Genomic DNA, 20,290 nt, shown 5'->3' with positions numbered 1-20,290 from the left:
ACAGCGGTAGAGTTGCTGCCTTACAGCGAATGCAGCGCCAGAGACCCGGGTTCGATCCCGACTAAGGGTGCCGTCTGTACGGAGTTTGTACGTTCTCCCCGTGACCTGCGTGGGTTTTCTCCGAGATCTTCGGTTTCTTCCCACACTCCAAAGACGTGTAATTTGTAGGTTAATTGGCTTGGTAAATGTAAAAATTGTCCCTAGTGGGTGTAGGATGGTGTTAATGTGCGGGGATCGCTGGTCGGCGCGGACCCGATGGGCCGAAGGGCCTGTTTCCGCACTGTATCTCTAAACTAAACTAAACTAAATCGTCCCACTAGTGGAAACATCGTCTTCACATCCACTCTATCCAGGCCTCTCATTTGTTTGGCATTTCAATTGTTCGTGAAAGCCAGCGTTTTACTTCCAGCTTAGCCCGGGGCTGTGGCTGAACAGGCTGTCAGTTCATAAGCCCCTGACTCTATGCTGTGTTCAGTCGGCACTCCAAGTGATAGCTTTAAGTGGTGGAACGCACTCTACTCTCGATGTAAAGGGTCATTAAAGAACAAATGGTGTCAGCTGTTGTCTGACTCATGACAGGTACATTAGAAATGTTGCTCAGGAGTAAGTTATTGAGTGATTGAATGATTGAAAGATACAGTATGGAAATTGGCCCTTTGGCCCATCGAGTTCATGCTGACCATTGATTACGTGGGAGGAGACCTGAGCACCCAGAGAAAAGCAATGCAGTCGCAGGGAGAACGTGCAAACTCCACATAGAAGCACGTTTGGTTTAGTTTAGAGATACAGTGCCCTTTGTCTCACCGAATGCATGCTGACCAGTGAGAGAGAGAGAGAGAGAGAGAGAGACACACACACACACACACGCGCACGCACAATTTACAATTTTTACCAAAGTCAATTAGCCGACAAACCTTTACATCTTTGGAGTGTGGGAGGAAACCGGAGCACCCGGAGAAAACTCACGGGGAGAACGTACAAAGTCCACACCGACAGCTCCCGTAGTCAGGATGGAACCCAGGTCTCTGGCGCTGTAAGGCAGCAACTCTACCGCTGCACGATGAGGCAGCAACTCTACCAGCCGTGCCACCCTCGGTGGTTGATTTAACTATTTTAAAAAGAGCTTTAGATCTCCCACTGTCTTCCTGTCTCCACCTGTATCCTTCCTTTGTCCCGCCCCCCTGACATCAGTCTGAAGAAGGGTCTCGACCCGAAACGTCGCCCGTTCCTTCCTGGGATGCTGCCTGACCTGCTGAGTTACTCCAGCATTTTGTGAATAAACCCCTCAAATAACTGGTCGTCTCTCTTCAGCAACATCTATTTTTTGAATGTTGCGCATTTAGACATCACTGTGATGCGGGACACGAGTGCCAAGCAAAGCCAATGAAGTGGGACACGGGGCGAGCGAAGCTTCTTTATTCCTCAAGCACCTTACAGCTCCCCAAACCCCCAACCAATCCAACTCCCCCTGGAACCACTCCAGGTCTACCACTCCTCCCCATTCCACGTCCCGTGACCCCCCCCCCGAGTCGAGGGCTCGCACCACGCGTGGCTCACCACCAGGGACCGCCACACCTGAACATTAACGGTCGGAGATGATCAACATTTGGCATCAGGTACCTTTGACAGCACGGCAATTAGAGACGGCAGGTCCCAAGAGCTCTTAACTGCGTCCAGCAGATTGGTCAGGAAGTCCAAGCTCACCTAGAGGGATACAACAATGCCGAGGATTAGGCCACAGAAACGCCAGATGTCCAGTATAACGCGCAGACTTTAGATGCACACAACACATTCTCCAAGTAATGTTATAGGAAAGATGTCGGCAAGCTGGAAAGGGCACAGAGACGTCATTACCCTGCAGGCTGTAGAGTCCTGCTGTTGGCAGCTGGGATGGTGCGGCAACTAAACTTGACGTTTCTTTTATGGAGGTCAAAAAGGCTTTTGGCACATTGGCCTTCATCAGTCAGAGTATTGAGTGTAGAAGTCAGGAGGTCATGTTGCAGTTGTATAAGACGTTGGTGAGGCCGCATTTAGAGTATTGTGTTCAGTTCTGGGCACCATGTTGTGGGAAAGATGTTGTCAAGCTGGAAAGGGCGCAGAGAAGATTTGCGAGGATGTTGCCAGGACTCGATGGTCTGAGCTACAGGGAGAGGTTGGGCAGGCTTGGACTCCATTCCTTGGAGCGCAGGAGGATGAGGGATGATCTTGTAGAGGTGTATAAAATCATGAGAGGAATAGATCGGGTAGATGCACACTTCGAAGTAGAAACAAGGAAGAACCAGATACTGGTTTACAAAAAAAGACACAAAGTGCTGGAGTAACTCAGCAGTTCTGGGAGTATCTCTGGAGAACAGATAGATCGGGTAGACACACAGAGACTCTTGCCCAGAATCGAGAACCAGAGGACATAGGTTTAAGGTGAGGTGGGAAAGATTTAATAGGAACCTGAGGGGTAACTTTTTCACACAAAGGATGCTGGGTGTATGGAACGAACTGTTGGAGGAGGTAGTTGAGGCAGGATCTATGGCAACGTTTAAGAAACATGTAGATAAGTACATGGATAGAGGAGGTTCAGAGGGATATGGGCCAAACTTAGGCAGGTGGAACATGTTGGCCGGTGTGGGCAAGTTGGGTCGATGGGCTTGTTTCCACATTTGTAAGTTATATAATTTATATGGACTTTATGTCTCTATAATTAACTTTATGGAGACAATTCTCACTTCTTTGGATTAGGGTTGAAGGGCAAAAGCATTTTAGCACAACTTACATCAAATATCCATGAGATGAAGTTGTTGTTCCGAGGTTGTTGTTAAGTTCGGGTTCATAAATTACAAAGTTATAGGAGCTGAATTAGGCCATTCGGCCCATCAGGTCTACTCCGCCATTCAATCATGGCCGATCTATCTTTCCCTCTCAACCCCCTTTGCCTGCCTTCTCCCCACAACCTCTCACACACCGAGAATCTGTCAATCTCTGCCTCAAAAATATCCACTGACTTGGCCTCCACAGCCTTCTGTGGCAATGAATTCCACAGATTCACCACCCTCTGGCTAAAGAGATTCCTCCTTAATCTCCTTCCTAAAGGTATGCCCTTTAATTTTGAGACTATGGCCTCTAGTCATATCAGATATATCCGAGGACATTGTGGGAAATTGGGAGGAAATTGCGGGAGTCCTGGTTGAAATTTACGAGTCGTCTTTAAATACAGGAGAGGTGCCGGAATACTGGAGGGGAGCAAATGTTGTGCCTTTTTTCAAGAAGGGCTGCAGGGAAAATGCTGGGAATTATAGGCTGGTGAGCTTAACATCTGTAGTTGGTAAGTTACTGGAGAGTATTCTGAGGGGTAGGTTATACAGGCATTTGGATGGGCAAGGGCTGATTAGGGACAGTCAGCATGGTTTTGTACGTGGGAGGTTGTGTCTCACACATCTGATTGAATTTTTAAAAGTCGTAACCAAAAAGGTCGATGAGGGCAGAGCTGTAGATGTTGTGTACATGGATTTCAGTAAGGCATTCGACAGGGTTCCGCATGGTCGGCTGCTCTAGAAGGCTAGATCGCATGGGATCCAAGGAGAGATAGCTGAATGGATAGCAAATCGGCTCCATGGAAGGAAGCAGAGGGTGATGATGGAAGGTTGCTTCTCGGACTGGAGGCCTGTGACTAGTGGTGTGCGTCAGGGTTCGGTGCTGGGCCCGTTACTGTTTGTCATCTACATCAATGATTTGGATGAGAACATACAGGGCAAGATTAGCAAGTTTGCTGATGATACAAAAGTGAGTGGTTTTGCAGATAGTGAAGATGGTTGTGAACAATTACAGCAGGATCTGGATCAATTGGCCAGGTGGGCGGAGGAATGGTTGATGGAATTTAATACAGAGAAGTGTGAGGTGTTGCATTTTGGGACGTCGAACAAGGGCAGGACCTACACAGCAAATGGTAGCCTCTGGGTAGTGTTGTAGAGCAGAGGGATCTAGGAGTACAGGTGCATGGTACCTTGAAGGTCGAGTTGTAAGGTGGTCAAAAAGGCTTATGGCACATTGGCCTTCATCAGTCAGGGTATTGAGTGTAGAAGTCAGGAGGTCATGTTGCAGTTGTATAAGACGTTGGTGAGACCGCATTTAGAGTATTGTGTTCAGTTCTGGGCACCATGTTATGGGAAAGATATTGTCAAGCTTGAAAGGGTTCAGAGAAGATTTATGAGGATGTTGTCAGGACTGAACTACAGGGAGAGGTTGAGTAGGCTGGATCTCTATTCATTGGAGTGCAGGAGGATGAAGGGTGATCTTATAGAGGTATATAAGATCATTAGAGGAATAGATCGGGTAGATGCACAGAGTCTCTTGCCTAGAGTAGAGGAATCGAGGACCAGAGGACATAAGTTTAAGGTGAAGGGGAAAAGATTTAATAGGAATCTGTGGGGTAACTTTTTCACACAAAGGGTGGTGGGTGTATGGAACAAGCTGCCAGAGGAGGTAGTTGAGGCTGGGACAATCCCAACGTTTAAGAACAGACAGGTACATGGATAGGACAGGTTTGGCGGGATATGGACCAAGTGCAGGCAGGTGGGACTAGTGTAGCTGGGACATGTTGGCCGGTGTGGGCAAGTTGGGCCGAAGGGCCTGTTTCCACACTGTATCACTCTGTGACTCTGGTCCTAGACTCTCCCACCAGTGGAAACATCCTCTCCACATCCACTCTATCCAGGCCTTTCACTATTCGGTAAGTTTCAATGAGGTCCCCCCCCCCCCCCCCCCTCATCCTTCTAAACTCTAGACTCATCATGAGTTAACCCACTCATTCCTGGGACCATTCTCGTAAACCTCCTCTGGACCCTCTCCAGAGACAGCACATCCTTCCTCAGATATGGGACCCAAAACTGCTCACAATACTCCAAATGCATTCTGACCAGTGCCTTATAGAGCCTCAGCATTACATCCCTGTTTTTGTATTCTAGTCCTCTCAAAATAAAGGCTAGCATTGCATTGGCCTTCCTTACTACAGATTCGACTTGCAGATGAACCTTTTGGGAATCTTGCACCAGCACTCCCGAGTACCTATCCAGCTCCAATTTCCGAATCCTCTCCCCATTTAGAAAGTAGTCTACGCCTTCATTCCTACCACCAAACCTACCTGGGGTAGTTCTAACCAAGAGTCGGTACAGAGGCAGGAGGCCAAGTGACCTAGGTAGTGGGTCTCTACACATGTTGCAGAGTAGGGTGCTCGGGTGCACTGCTATGGAAACATCTACCCATTCTAGCCACCAGGCATATTGATATTCGGCCAAATAGACAATAGACAATAGGTGCAGGAGGAGGCCATTCGGCACTTCTAGCCAGCAACACCATTCAATGTGATCATGGCTGATCATTCTCAATCAGTACCCCGTTCCTGCCTTCTCCCCATACCCCTTGACTCCGCTATCCTTAAGAGCTCTATCTAGCTCTCTCTTGAATGCATTCAGAGAATTGGCCTCCACTGCCTTCTGAGGCAGAGAATTCCACAGATTCACAACTCTCTGACTGAAAAAGTTTTTCCTCATCTCCATTCTAAATGCCCTACCCCTTATTCTTAAACTGTGGCCCCTTGTTCTGGACTCCCCCAACATTGGGAACATGCTTCCTGCCTCTAACGTGTCCAACCCCTTAATAATCTTATACGTTTCGATAAGATCCCCTCTCATCCTTCTAAATTCCAGTGTATACAAGCCTAGTCGCTCCAGTCTTTCAACATAAATCTTGGCTAGTAACAGGTATATCCCTCTACGAGACGTTCTCCCCATCAAGCAGCACAGCTTCATTAGCCCAGATTCAACCCTGAGGTGCGGAGTTTGCACATTTCTCGCTGACGGGGCACTGATTTCCTCCCACATTACAGTAATTGACCCTTAAAATGTGCCGGTGTGGAATCACATCCGGGGGCAGGACGAGTTTTAGTTTGGAGATACAGCGCGGAAACAGGACCCTCGGCCCACCGAGTCCGTGCCGACCAGCGATCCCAGTTCATTAACACTATCCTATAAACTAGGGACAATTTACAATTTTTACCAAAGCCAATTAACCTACAAACCCGCACGTCTTTGGACTGTGGGAGGAAACAGGAGCACCCGGAGAAAAGCCACGCGATTGCGGGGAGAACGTACAAACTCCCGACAGACAGCACCCGTAGTCGAGATCGAACCCGGGTCTCTGGCGCTGTGAGGCAGCAACTCTACCGCTGCGCCACCCTATTTGTTACCTACTAGGAGTCCATTTAGCCTCTTGTCTCTGCACTGACTCGAGAAATGAGGGGAGAATAATAATCGCACTGGTGCAGGATTAGTATAAATGGCTGCCTGATGGTTGGTGGGGTCTCAGTGGGCTGATGGAACCGTTCTCTGCATGATTATTATTATATTCCAAACGTCCACGTTACCTTGGACAATTCGTTTAAGTTTGCAAACAGTCTCCACGGGTCAACGTCTAGAAGCCATCCCCCGTTCTTCAGAAATATCAAAGTGTTCAGGAAAACCTAGAAAAGACAAACAGATTTTGAGTGACTTATAAAAGCCAGGATGGAATGCATGTTCATCAGTGATAGAAGCAGAATTAGACCATTCGGCCCATCAAGCCTACTCTGCCATTCAATTATGGCTGATCTATCTTTCCCTCTCAACCCCATTCTCCTGCCTTCTCCCCATAACCCCTGACACCCGCACTAATCAAAAATCTATCAATTTCTGCCTTAGAAATTTACTTTGGCCATTTACTTGGCCTCCACAAACTTCTGTGGCAATGAGTTCCACAGATTAACTACCCTCTGACTAAAGAAGTTCCTCCTCACCTCCTTTCAAAAAGTGCGCCCTTTAATTCTGAAGCTATGACCTCTGGTCCGAGATACTCCCACCAGTTTAAACATCCTCTCCACATCCACTCTATCCAGGCCTTCTAAACTCCAGTGAGTACAGGCCCAGTGCTGTCAAACGCTCATCATGTGCTAACCCACCCATTCCTCGAATCTCCCTGTACCGAGGTACTCGTGACAATAAAGTATTGTTGAATCATTGTATGAGTGTGGAATTATGGAACGTCCCCAAGCCAAGGAGCTCACAGGGATCAAAACGAACAGGACTGGGGCAACCTCAGGCATCTTGGAATAATTGGCACTGAAAGTTGGGGTGTTGAAACAGTCAAGAAGCCTCACTGCCTCCTCTGCCCAAACAAGGGCTTGTCCCATTTCAACCTCCGACAGGGAAAAGGGAAAATGGGATGGCAGCAGACACAGACAACTCTCCACTCGAGCAAAACACAAAGCAAACACTTGGAGGAACTCAGCGAGGCCGGGATTTTCTGTCAGAGTCTGAAGAAGGTTCCCCACCCTAAACGTCACCTGTCCATGTTCGCCAGAGATGCTGCCTGACCCTTCTTCAGACTGAAAGTCAGGGGGAGAGGGAGTCTAGAGATATGGAAGGGTAAGGCGTGAAAACAATAGATCAAAAGGGACGTAGTTCAAGGAAAATGCAGAATGGATCATTGTTTTCTGAGGGGAAGGTGACAACGAGGCATATAATCAGTAACATTGAATCAGGAGGACAGTGGAACTACAATGAGGGAGGTTTGTAGAGAGGGAAAACAAGGGTTACTTGAGGTTACAGACGTCAGTATTCATACCGCTGGGCTGTAAGCTGACCCAGCAAAATATGAGATGCTGTTCCTCCAATTTGCGTTGGGCCTCACTCTGATCCAATACTCAGTACCCTGACTGATGAAGGCTACGTACCAATATTACTGATGTCCCCCAGATTCAGTGCAGGAGACCTCCTGCAAGCACTGGTGACCTTCATACCCCCAACAGGTTACGCGGAAACAGAGAAAATAGGTGCAGGAGGAGGCCCTTTGATCCTTCGAACCAGCTCCGCCATTCATTGTGTTCATGGCTGATCATCCACAATCAGTAACCCGTGCCTGCCTTCTCCCAATATCCCTAGATTCCACTAGCCCCTAGAGCTCTATCTAACTCTCTTTGAATTTATCCAGTGAATTGGTCTCCACTGCCCTCTGTGGCAGAGAATTCCACAAATTCACAACTCTGGGTGAAAAAGTTTTTTCTCATCTCAGTTTTAAATGGCCTCACCTTTATTCTCAGACCCTAGTTCTGGACTCCCCCAACATTGGGAACATTTTTCCTGCATCTAGCTTGTCCACTCCTTTTATAATTATATATGTTTCTATAAGATCCCCTCTTATCCTTCTAAATTCCAGTGAATACAAGCCCAGTCTTTCCAATCTTTCCTCATATGACAGTCCCGCCATCCCGGGGATTAACCTTGTGAACCTATGCTGTACTGCCTCAATAGCAAGGAAGTCCTTCCTCAAATTAGAAGACCAAAACTACACACAATACTCCAAATGTGGTCTCACTAGGGCCCTGTAAAACTGCAGAAGGACTTATTTTCTCCTATACTCAAATCCTCTTGTTATGAAGGCCAACATGCCACTATCATTCTTCACTGCCTGCTGTACCTGCATGTTTACTTTCAGTGACTGTTGTACAAGGACACCCAGGTCTCGTTGCACTTCCCTTTCTCCTAATCTGACACCATTGAGATAATAATCTGCCTCCTTGTTCTTGCCACTAAAGTGGGTAACCTCACATTTATCTACATTATACTGCATCTGCCCACTCACTCAACCTGTCCAAGTCACCCTGCAACCTCCAAGCATCCTCTTCGTAGTTCACACTACCACCCAGCTTTGTGCCATCTGCAAATTTGCTAGTGTAATTTTAATTCCATCATCCAAATCATTAATATATATTGTAAATAGTTGCGGCCCCAGCACTGAGCCTTGCGGCACTCCACTCGCCACTGCCTGCCATTCCGTTAATTCCTACTCTTTGTTTCCTGTCTGCCAACCAATTCTCTATCCATGTCAATACCCTACCCCCAATACCATGTGCTGTAATTCTGCCCACTAATCTCCTGCGTGGGGCCTTATCAAAGGTTTTCTGATAGTCAATGGATGGTCTCACCTCCTCCATCACCAGGAGCTGGTCCCTGCAGTAGGTGCATTCCGTGGTGAAGATCTCCCACATGGCCTCCTGCAGCTTCTTGTCCTTCTGCCCACACCCGCTCTCTGGGTTCTGATGCTTCAGGACCTCTTGCCAGCTCTTGTCCTGAAAGGGCAAAAGGAGGATTATGAATGAATGAATGAATGAATGAACTATACAGTTAAAGATACTGTTAATGAAAGACCTCTGCCCTGGCATAAGGGAGATGGTTACAGGTCAAGGCTGATCAACAGGGCGGCACGGTGGCGCAGCAGTAGAGTTGCTGCCTTACAGGGCAAGAGACCCGGGTTCAATCCTGCCTACGGGTGCTGTCTATACGGAGTTTGCATGCTCTCCCCGTGACCTGCGTGGGTTTTGTCCAGGTGCTCCGGTTTCCTCCCACACTCCAAAGACGTACAGGTTTGAAGGTTAATTGGCTCGGTATAATTGTAAATTGGCCCTAGTGTGTGTAGGACAGTGTTAGTGTGCGGGAATCGCTGGGCGGCACGGACTCGGTGGGCCGAACGGCCAGTTTCCGCGCTGTGTCTCTAAAACTAAAACTAAAAACTAAAAAAAAGAGTTAAGACCGTAAAGGAGAGCTTCCGGAAGAGAAATCAAGGAGACTTATCTTTGCAGAGAGCAAAGGGGAGTGATGGCACTCACTTCTCTAGAAGGTTTTAAAGATCAAGAGTTGAGAGTTGAAAGGGTTTAATTGTTATATATACGAGCTGTGGAATAATGAGATTCTTACTTGCAGCCTCACAACAGACCTGTAAACACAGTACTCATAGATAACATAATAAACAAAAACATCAATCAATTACTAACCCCAATACTAGTGCAAGATAGCCCGAAGTGCAACCAAAGACAGTCCACACTTTATTGTTTAGTTAGTACTGTGTAATTTAGTTTAGTTTAGTTTAAACATACAGCGCGGAAACAGGCCCTTCGGCCCACTGGGTCCGCGCCGACCAGCGATCCCCGCACATTAACACCATCCTACACAAACTAGGGACGATCTTTACATTTACCAAGCTAATTAACCTGATTAATTAACCAAGCCAATTACGTCTTTTGAGTGTGGGGGGAAACCAAAGAACTCGGAGGAAACCCACGCAAGTTACGGGGAGAACGTACAAACTCCGCACAGACAGCACCCGTAGTCGGGATCGAACCCGGGACTCCGGCGCTGCATTTGCTGTAAGGCAGCAACTCTACCGCTGCGCCACCGTGACCGCCCTAATGTCCAAGAGCCGGATAGTTGTCGGGAGGAAGCTGTTCCTGAACCTGGAGGTCGCGGGTTATGGACTCCTTTACCTTCTTGTGAAATGAAAGTGTGATCAGGGTGGTGTGAGTCCGTGACTATGCTGGCTGACCGTTTGAGGCAGAGCTTGCTGTAGATTATAATCCTATAATCAGTGACTGTAAGCATCAAGAGTGAAATACACTATTTCACACTTAGGGCGGCACGGTGGTGCAGCGGTAGAGTTGCTGCCCCACAGCGCCACAGACCCGGGTTCCATCCTGACCACGGAAGCTGTCTGCATGGAGTTTGCATGTTCTCCCCTTGATCGCATGGGTGCTTCGGCCCACCGATTCCGCACTGACCAACGATCCCCGCGCACTAACATTATGTTGGGCGTGCAGCGTAGGTTTACTAGGTTAATTCCCGGAATGGCGGGACTGTCATATGTTGAAAGACTGGAGCGACTAGGCTTGTATACACTGGAATTTAGAAGGATGAGAGGGGATCTTATCGAAACATATACGATTATTAAGGGGTTGGACACGTTAGAGGCAGGAAACATGTTCCCAATGTTGGGGGAGTCCAGAACCAGGGGACACAGTTTAAGAATAAGGGGTAGGCCATTTAGAACGGAGATGAGGAAAAACCTTTTCAGTCAGAGAGTTGGAAATCTGTGGAATTCTCTGCCTCAGAAAGGCAGTGGAGGCCAATTCTCTGAATGCATTCAAGAGAGAGCTAGATAGAGCTCTTAAGGACAGCAGAGTCCGGGGGTATGGGGAGAAGGCAGGAACGGGGTACTGATTGAGAATGATCAGCCATGATCACATTGAATGGCGGTGCTGGCTCGAAGGGCCGAATGGCCTCCTCCTGCACCTATTGTCTATTGTCTATGGAGTGTGGGAGGAAACCGAAGATCTCGGAGAAAACCCACGCAGGTCACGGGGAGAACGTACAAACTCCGTACAGACAGCACCCGTGGTCAGGATCGAACCCGGGTCTCAGGCGCTGCATTCGTTGCAAGGCAGCAACTCTACCGCTGCGCCACCGTGACCGCTCTGTATGTGGAGACTCTTTGCATACCTTGGGTATGCAAAGCAAGGGATTTCAGTGTGATTCGTTACATGTGACAATTAAGCATTGATTGATTGATTGACGATGGAGAGATGAACTGCTAACCACTCCATCCTCTCTTTGGGGAGGCCACAGTTGGAGCATCGCGTGCAGTCCTTGCAGGAAGAGCGTGTAGGCTTTGGAGAGGGTGCAGAGGAGGTTTATCAGAGGAGACCGACTGGGCAGGAAAAAAAAACACTGCAGATGCTGGTTTAAATCGAAGGCAGACACAAAATGCAGGAGTAACTCAGCAGGTCAGGCAGCATCTCGGGAGAGAAGGAATGGGTGGCGTTTCGGGTCGAGACCCTTCTTCAGACCGACTGGGCAATGGAACAAGTACCTTGTACTGTTGCAGGCCGTGATCGTCATGCTCCATGATCTCAAACGATGCCAGAAGGTTTTCCAGCTCGGTTAATGGCTTTTGCTTCACTTTAGTCTGGAGTCAAGAACATAAAATGAAGGTAGACACAAAATGCTGGAGTAACTCAGCGGGTCAGGCAGCATCACTGGACAAGAGACTGTGTGCGTCTACCCGATTTATTCCTCTCATGATTTTGTACACCTCTATACGATCACCCCTCATCCTCCTGCGCTCGAGGGAATAGAGACCCAGTCTGCTCAACCTCTCCCGATAGCTCAGGCCCTCGTGTCTTAGTTTAGTTTAGAGATACAGCACGGAAACAGGCCCTTCGGCCCACCGGGTCCGAGTCGACCAGCGAGCCCCGCACATTAACCCTATCCTACACACACTAGAGACAATTTTTTTTACATTTACCAAGCCAATTAACCTACGAACCTTCAAGAGTGTGGGAGGAAACCGAAGGTCTCGGAGAAAACCCACGCAGATCACGGGGAGAACGTACAAACTCCGTACAGACAGCGCCCGTAGTCGGGATGGAACCCGGGTCTCCGGCGCTGCATTCGCTGTAAGGCAGCAACTCTACCGCTGCGCCATTGTGTCCTGGCAACATCCTCGTAAATGTTCTCTGCACCCTTTCAGCTTGACAACATCTATCCTAAAACATGGTGCCCAGAGCAAGTGGTTTGACTCCATCTGAGTGAAGGGTTGAATTGGCTGGACTGTGACTTTTACGCTGCTTAGAGTCATTGGGTCATGAACTGTGATAAGCAAGGGGGTGGAAAGTCATCAGGGGTCAGAAGGAACAGAAACAGGAAACACACACAGGGTGGTGGGTGTATGGAACAAGCTGCCAGAAGAGGTAGTTGAGGCAGGGATTATTGCAACAATTAAAGAATATTTGGACAGGTACATGGACAGGAAAAGTTTGGAGACACGTGGGCCAAACATGGACAGGTGGGACTGATGAGGATGGGGCACATTGGTCAGCACGGGCAAGTTGGGCTGAAGGGCCGTTTTCCATGCTGTGTGACTCTAGGACTCTAGAAATACTTCAACCATCATGGTCCCAGAGGTTTAGGAGCACCCATCTTGGGTCATACAAAGAGGGCGGCACGGTGGCGCAGCGGTAGAGTTGCTGCCTTACAGCGAATGCAGCGCCGGAGACCCAGGTTCGATCCCGACTATGGGTGCTGTCTGTACGGAGTTTGTACGTTCTCCCCGTGACCTGCGTGGATTTTCTCCAAGATCTTCAGTTTCCTCCCACACTCCAAAGACGTACAGGTTTGTTGGTTAATTGGCTCGGTATAAGTGTAAAATGTCCCTAGTGTGTGCAGGATAGTGTTAGTGTGCGGGGATCGCAGGTCGGCGCGGACCCGGTGGGCCGAAGGGCCTGTTTCCGCTCTGAATCTCTAAACTAAACTAGACTAAAGATGTCCAAAGAACCCGATGATATCTATCAAGCTAGTGCAAAAGTGTGGAAAAAATCGAAGGAAGAGCACTATTGGAAGGTCAGATAATCCCCAGCATCAGTTAATATGAAGAAAGACTGGATAGACTCGGCTTGTACTCGCTGGAATTTGGAAGATTGAGGGGGGATCTTATAGAAACTTACAAAATTCTTAAGGGGTTGGACAGGCTAGATGCAGGAAGATTGTTCCCGATGTTGGGGAAGTCCAGAACAAGGGGTCACAGTTTAAGGATAAGGGGGAAGACTTTTAGGACCGAGATGAGAAAGTTTTTTTTCACACAGAGTGGTGAATCTGTGGAATTCTCTGCCGCAGAAGGTAGTTGAGGCCAGTTCATTGGCTATATTTAAGAGGGAGTTAGATGTGGCCCTTGTGGCTAAAGGGATCAGGGGGTATGGAGAGAAGGCAGGTACAGGATACTGAGTTGGATGATCAGCCATGATCATATTGAATGGTGGTGCAGGCTCGAAGGGCCGAATGGCCTACTCCTGCACCTATTTTCTATGTTTCTATGTTTCTATAACCCGTGATGTTAATTATTACTGGTTCCACAGGAAAATATCTATTAATTGTATATTAGTATTTATCGCAAGAAAGAAACATTTGTCCACAGCAACCGAGTGTTGGCATGCAAGTAGACAGCCAGTAACATCAGGGTTAGACACAAGGTTCTGGGGTAACTCAGCAGGTAAGGCAGCATCTCTGGAGTAAAAGGATGGGTGATGTTTCGGGTCGGGACCTTCCTTCAGACCTGAAGAAGGTCTGACCCGAAACGTCACCCATCCTTTTGCGCCGGAGATGCTGTCTGTCCCCGCTGAGTTACCCGAGAACTTTTTGTCCAACTTCAGTAAAAACCAGCATCTGCAGTTCCTTCCTAGACAGTTACATCAGGAGTTCATCATTACAGGAATAAAATTCAGATTAGATTGCACATGTTTTCATAAATTCATATGTGACTGGAGTAGAATTAGGCCATTCGGTCCATCAAGTCCACTCCGCCATTCAGTCATGGCTGATCTATCTCTCCCTCCTAACCCCATTCTCCTGCCTTCTCCCCATAACCCCTGACACAGGTACTAACCCGTCTACACAAAACAGTCCCTGCCCACGTGAAAGATGGTGTACATATGATTGCTCTCTGGGGACGTTTGACACAAGCATTTTAGGGTGCAAGCATTGTTAGTTCAACATGTACCACAGTCTGTGTCAGGTTTGTCACCATCATCCAATCCGCATCCTGTACCACACTCTGTATCACATTCCACAGTACAATCTGCACTACTTTAACCTTTTAACATTTTGCCCAAATTTGACCGGGTCATGATTCTTGGTGATTTTAACATTCATGTTTGCTGTCCTACTGAGTCTCTTGTGAGTGAATGTATGCACCTGGTTGAGTCCTTCAATCTGACTCTACTTACCACTGGACCCACTCACAAGCTAGGCCATACACTCGGCCTAGTGTTATCGTCCGGTTTCCCAATCTGCAATATTGATATTATTGAGGCTTGTCTGTCGGATCACAGTGCTATTATATTTGATGCATCTCTGCCTTTCTCTCCCGCCAAATCTCATCTCCCTGTTCGTTACTCCCGCGACATAAACTCACTCACTGCCAGTAAGTTCTCCGAGGCTCTCACAGCTGCCCCCAACATCTGCACTATTGAGGCTTCTCCCCCCCCATCTCAGCACTGAGGATCTCATCTCTTTATTTAATATCACTTGCACTTCCATCCTGGATTCTGTTGCTCCTCTTAAAGTGAAAAAGCCTAAGCCCAAAGGTCGGCCTTGACTCAACGACACCACCAGAGCCCTAAGAAGGGAGTGCAGAAAATCAGAACGGAGGTGGAAATGTGATACACTTCAAATTTCCTTCGAAATTCTGAGAAACAATCTTCTCAAATACCAGGAAGCAGTAAAGTCTGCGAGGGAACAATACTTTTCTGACCTTATCTCCAAAAACTCTCATAATTCCAAGGACACTATTACCTCTGTCATATGTCCCGCCCCCAGTACCAGCTTAGTTGGGTCCCCTGCTAAGTGCGAAGAATTCTCTACATTTTTCACTAGCAAAGTTGAGAACATTAGAATGAACATTTCCCCTCCCACCCGTGACCTAGCTGTCTCACTGGTCTGTTCATCTAAATTGGACTGTTTCCAACCCGTCACTCTATCCTCCCTTGCAAAGCTTGTCTCCACTATGAAACCTGCAACCTGCCCCCTTGATCCTGTCCCCACTGCCCTTCTGAAGGATGTCATTGCAATAGCCGGTCCCAGCATCCTCTCTATTATCAACAGTTCTCTGGCCACTGGCACTGTTCCAACCTGTTTCAAGCACGCGGTGGTCCAGCCCCTACTGAAAAAACCTAACCTAGACCCCACCTTGCCTAGCAACTACAGACCCATTTCCAAACTGCCATTCCTGTCAAAAGTCCTTGAAAAGGCAATTCTAAATCAACTACTGCCTTACCTACACCAAAATACCATCCTGGAAAGTTTCCAGTCAGGTTTCAGGGCCCACCACAGCACAGAGTCTGCCTTGTTGAAGGTACACAACGACCTGCTTCTCGCCATCGACACCGACACCGACGACTGTGCAATCTTGCTCCTTCTCGACCTCAGCGCAGCGTTCGATACAGTGGACCACACCATCCTTATTGACCGTTTCCGGTACGCGGTTGGCATTGATGGCACTGTCCTGAGCTGGTTCGCTTCGTACCTCAAAGATAGGAGTTTCTCCATCAACAGAGGCAATTATTCCTCTTCCCCAGCTAGCCTCTCCTGCGGAGTTCTACAAGGCTCCATCCTAGGCCCCATTCTCTTCTCTCTGTACATGCTCCCCCTCGGCCAAATCATTCAAAGGCACGGCCTTTCTTTCCACTGCTATGCGGATGACACAGCTTTATCTCCCCCTGAAACCCAACAACCGGTCAATTTTAATCAGCCTCATGCACTGCCTTGAGGACAACAAGCAGCCTTGTCAAAACGACAACAGGCAGCCTTGGAAGCCTATCCTCCCTAGCCAAACCGCATGTCAAAAACCTTGGCGCGATATTTGACTCTGCATTAAAGTTTGACAAGCAAGTCAACGCTGTGGTAAAAGCCAGCTTCTTCCAGCTTCGTACCGTAGCTAAAATCAAACCATTCCTCCAATTTGACGACATTGAAAAAATCATCCACACATTCATCTCCTCCCGCCTAGACTACTGCAACTCCCTATACACTGGGATCAGCCAATCATCCCTGTCCCGCCTGCAATTGGTCCAAAACGCCACAGCGAGACTCCTGACAGGTGCCCGTAAAAGGGACCACATCACCCCGATTCTGGCCTCTCTCCACTGGCTCCCAGTACAGTACAGAATCAACTTCAAGCTCCTCCTATTCACATACAAAGTCCTAAATGGGCTTGCCCCCCCCCCCCCCCCCCCCATATCAAAAATTTTCTAACCCACCACTCTATCTCCAGGTCCCTCAGGTCGGCCGACTTGGGGCTACTGACTATCCCGCGGTCTAGGCTTGAGCTCAGGGGTGACCGCGCTTTTGCGGTTGCAGCTCCTAGACTGTGGAACAGCATCCCTCTCCCCATCAGAACTGCCCCCTCCATCGACTCCTTTAAGTCCAGGCTCAAAACCTATTTCTACTCCCTAGCATTTGAGGCCCTCTGAGGGGGCGCTGTGAACTGTTTATGTATGTGCTGTTATGTTTGTGTGCTACTGTATGTTCGTTTCTTAGTACCTGAACTGATGTACAGCACTTTGGTCAACGTGGGTTGTTTTGAACTGTGCTATACAAATAAAATTGACTTGACTTGACTTGACTTGACTTTCCCTACGCATGAAATCTCCAGAGAATGAAGGCATAAACCATTACCTGTCCTCGCTTTGTGAAGGGCCATTTCAACCTTTTGGATTCTGAAAGAGAAAAATGGGATGGTGTTAGAATTTGGAAACCTCATCTGATAGTTGGAGGCTGTGGAGGCCAAGTCAATGGATATGTTTCAGATGGAGATTGATAGATTCCTGTTAGGGGAGAGTCAGGTTAAGAGTCAGGAGTTATTGTCACTTGTCCCAGATAAAGTTCAGTGTGCATGTGTACATACACCGATCAGCCAAAACATTATGACCACCGACAGGCGAAGTGAATAACATTGATTATCATGTTACAATGGCACCTGTCAAGGGGTGGGATATATTAGGCAGCAAGTGAACAGTCTGTTCTTGAAGTTGATGTGTTGGATGCAGGAGAAATGGGCAGGAGTAAAGACCTGAGCGACTTTGACAAGGGCCAAATTGTTATGGCCAGACGACTGGGTCAGAGCATCTCTGAAACGGCAAGGCTTGTGGGGTGCTCCCGGTCAGCAGTGGTGAGTACCTACCAACAGTGGTCCGAGGAGGGACAAACCACAAACCGGCGACAGGGTGTTGGACGCCCAAGGCTCATCGATGCGCGAGGGCAACGAAGGCTATCCCGTCTGGTCCAAACCGACTGTGGGAAGACGACAAGCCGGTGGGGGGAGTGTGATGCTCTGGGCAATGTTCTGCTGGGAAACCCTGGGTCCGGCCATTCATGTGGATGTCAATTTGACACGTGTCACCTACCTAAACATCGTTGTAGACCAGGTACACCCCTTCATGGCAATGGTATTCCCTGATGGCAGTGGCCTCTTTCAGCAGAATAATGCGCCCTGCCACACTGCACACATTGTTGGGGAATGGTTTGAGGAACACGAAGTGTTCAGTGTTGCCCTGGCCTCCAAATTCTCCAAATCTCAATCCGATTGAGCATCTGTGGGATGTGCTGGATCGACAAGTCCGATCCACGGCGGCTCCACCTCACCTGTAAGTTACAGGACTTGAAGGATCTGCTGCTAATGTTTTGATGCCAGATACCACAGGACACCTTCAGGGGTCTTGTAGAGTCCATGCTTTGGCAGGTCGGCTCACTTTTGGCGGCACACGGAGGCCCAACAACATATTAGGCAGGTGGTCATAATGTTTTGGCTGATCGGTGTGTGTGTATATATATATATACATATATATACACACACACACACATGTATATATATGCACACACATATATATATATATATACACACACACATATATATATATACACACACACACACACATATATATATACACACACATATATATATATATATACACACACACACATATATATATATATATACACACGCACACACACACACATATATATATATAGAAGGCAGGAGAATGTAGTTTAGGGGGAAAGATAGATCAACCATGATTGAATTGGTGAGTAGACTTGATGGGCAAAATGGCCTAATTCTGCTTCGACAACTTATGAATGTGACTTGCATCTTCTAACAGACACCGTGTTCGGTCCATGGAATAATCCAACCACTAGGTTTCTGAAACAGGACGCACCTCAAAAGGGAAGGGTCGCGGAGCTTTGCTGCGTGCGGGTCCATGGTTGACACCTGGCCCCTCAGCTCACCTGTATTGAGAGTGGGAGCGGATGCTGTGCGGTAAAGATGTTCGGCTTCATTAGAGATGAGTAAATCCCCTGGAAAGATCTCAAGTCCGGGTAAACAAACCACCATGGAGCGGTCTCTGCGGATGGAGGGGTGCCTGCAGTGGACAAACACACACCACATGGCGTATTACCACCCAATGCCATGCCAACTACAGTAGAGGAGATACGCCAACGAGCCGGAGTAACCCAGCAACTCAGGCAGCGTGTGTACGAACAAAAACTGCAGATGCTGGTTTAAATCAAAGGTAGACACAAAATGCTGGAGTAACTCAGCGGGACAGGCAGCATCACGAGAGAGAAGGAATGGGCGACGTTTCGGGTCGAGACCCTTCTTGGCAGAACAGGAAGGATCTAACTGAACCACACCAAAGCTGCATTAACACACATTATTGGAAATCAAGGCTCCAATGGTCTTTATTATTATTACAAGTACCAAGGTACACTAATATTCTTTGTATCTCTAAACCACACCAGACTAATCTAAACTAAAATAAACTAAACTAAACTAGAATTTAGAGCTTAGTTTATGGTCACGTGTACCGAGGTTCAGTGAGAAGATTTTGTTGCGTACTAACCAGTCACCAGAAAGACAATGCACGATTACAATTGAGCCATTCACAGTGTACAGATACACGATAAGGGGAATAATGTTTAGTGCGGGACAAAGTCCAGTATAGTCCAATTAAAGATAGTGCGAGGGTCTCCATTGAGGTGGATATTAGCTCAGGACTGGTCTCTAGTTGTTGGGGGGAGTATCTGGGAGGTATTTCGGCTTTAGTTTTAATATAGAGATACAGCGCAGAAACTAGCCCTTCGACCCACCGAGTCCTTGCCGACCAGCGATCCCCGTACACTAGCACCATCCTACACACACTAGGGACAATTTACAAATTATACCAAGCCAATTAACCTAGAAATTTGGAGTGTGGGAGGAAACCGGAGCTCTGGCGCTGTAAATTGGTCCATTAGAGAGTCAGAGTGGACAGCTATGTGCTGAGCCGGAAGAAATGGGGGAGATATTAAACAATTTCTTTTCTTCGGTATTTACCGAGGAGAAGGATATTGAATTATGTGAGGTAAGCGAAACAAGTAGAGTAGTGATGGAAATTAGGATGATTAAAGAAGAGGAGGTACGGACACTTTTGAAGAATATAAAAGTGGATAAGTCTCCAGGTCCTGATAGGATATTCCCTAGGACATTGAGGGAAGTTAGTGCAGAAATAGCAGGGGCTATGACGGAAATATTTCAAACGTCATTAGAAACAGGGATGGTGCCGGAAGATTGGCGCATTGCGCATGTTGTGCCTTTGTTTAAAAAAGGTTCTAAAAGTAAACCTAGCAATTATAGACCTATTAGTTTGACGTCTGTGGTGGGAAAATTAATGGAAAAGATACTTAGGGACAATATATATAATTATTTGGATAATCAAGGCCTGATTAGAAACAGTCAACATGGATTTGTGCCTGGAAGGTCATGTTTGACTAATCTTCTTGAATTTTTTGAAGAGGTTACCAGGGAAATTGATAAGGGCAAGGCTGTGGATGTTGTCTATATGGACTTCAGT

General features: G+C 47.7%; 1 protein-coding gene across 3 annotated transcripts in view; it reads right to left on the bottom strand.

Moving 5' to 3' along the window:
• The window catches only part of plekhg7 (pleckstrin homology domain containing, family G (with RhoGef domain) member 7), a 79,406-nt gene that overhangs the window by 16,940 nt on the left and 42,176 nt on the right, over positions 1–20,290 (bottom strand). For all 3 annotated transcript variants that reach the window (XM_078420197.1, XM_078420198.1, XM_078420199.1), the window contains exons 4-9: positions 18,687–18,820; positions 17,079–17,119; positions 11,722–11,817; positions 9,008–9,151; positions 6,413–6,508; positions 1,621–1,704 (exon numbers count right to left, since the gene is read on the bottom strand). In XM_078420197.1, the coding sequence (XP_078276323.1) occupies positions 1,621–1,704; positions 6,413–6,508; positions 9,008–9,151; positions 11,722–11,817; positions 17,079–17,119; positions 18,687–18,820 (595 nt within the window). The remainder of the gene's footprint in view (positions 1–1,620; positions 1,705–6,412; positions 6,509–9,007; positions 9,152–11,721; positions 11,818–17,078; positions 17,120–18,686; positions 18,821–20,290) is intronic.

The sequence above is a fragment of the Rhinoraja longicauda genome, chromosome 23 (genome assembly GCF_053455715.1).
Source record: "Rhinoraja longicauda isolate Sanriku21f chromosome 23, sRhiLon1.1, whole genome shotgun sequence".
NCBI lineage: Eukaryota > Metazoa > Chordata > Chondrichthyes > Rajiformes > Arhynchobatidae > Rhinoraja > Rhinoraja longicauda.
Note: the sequence above shows the minus strand (reverse complement) of the source record. Positions and strands in the feature narration are given on the sequence as shown.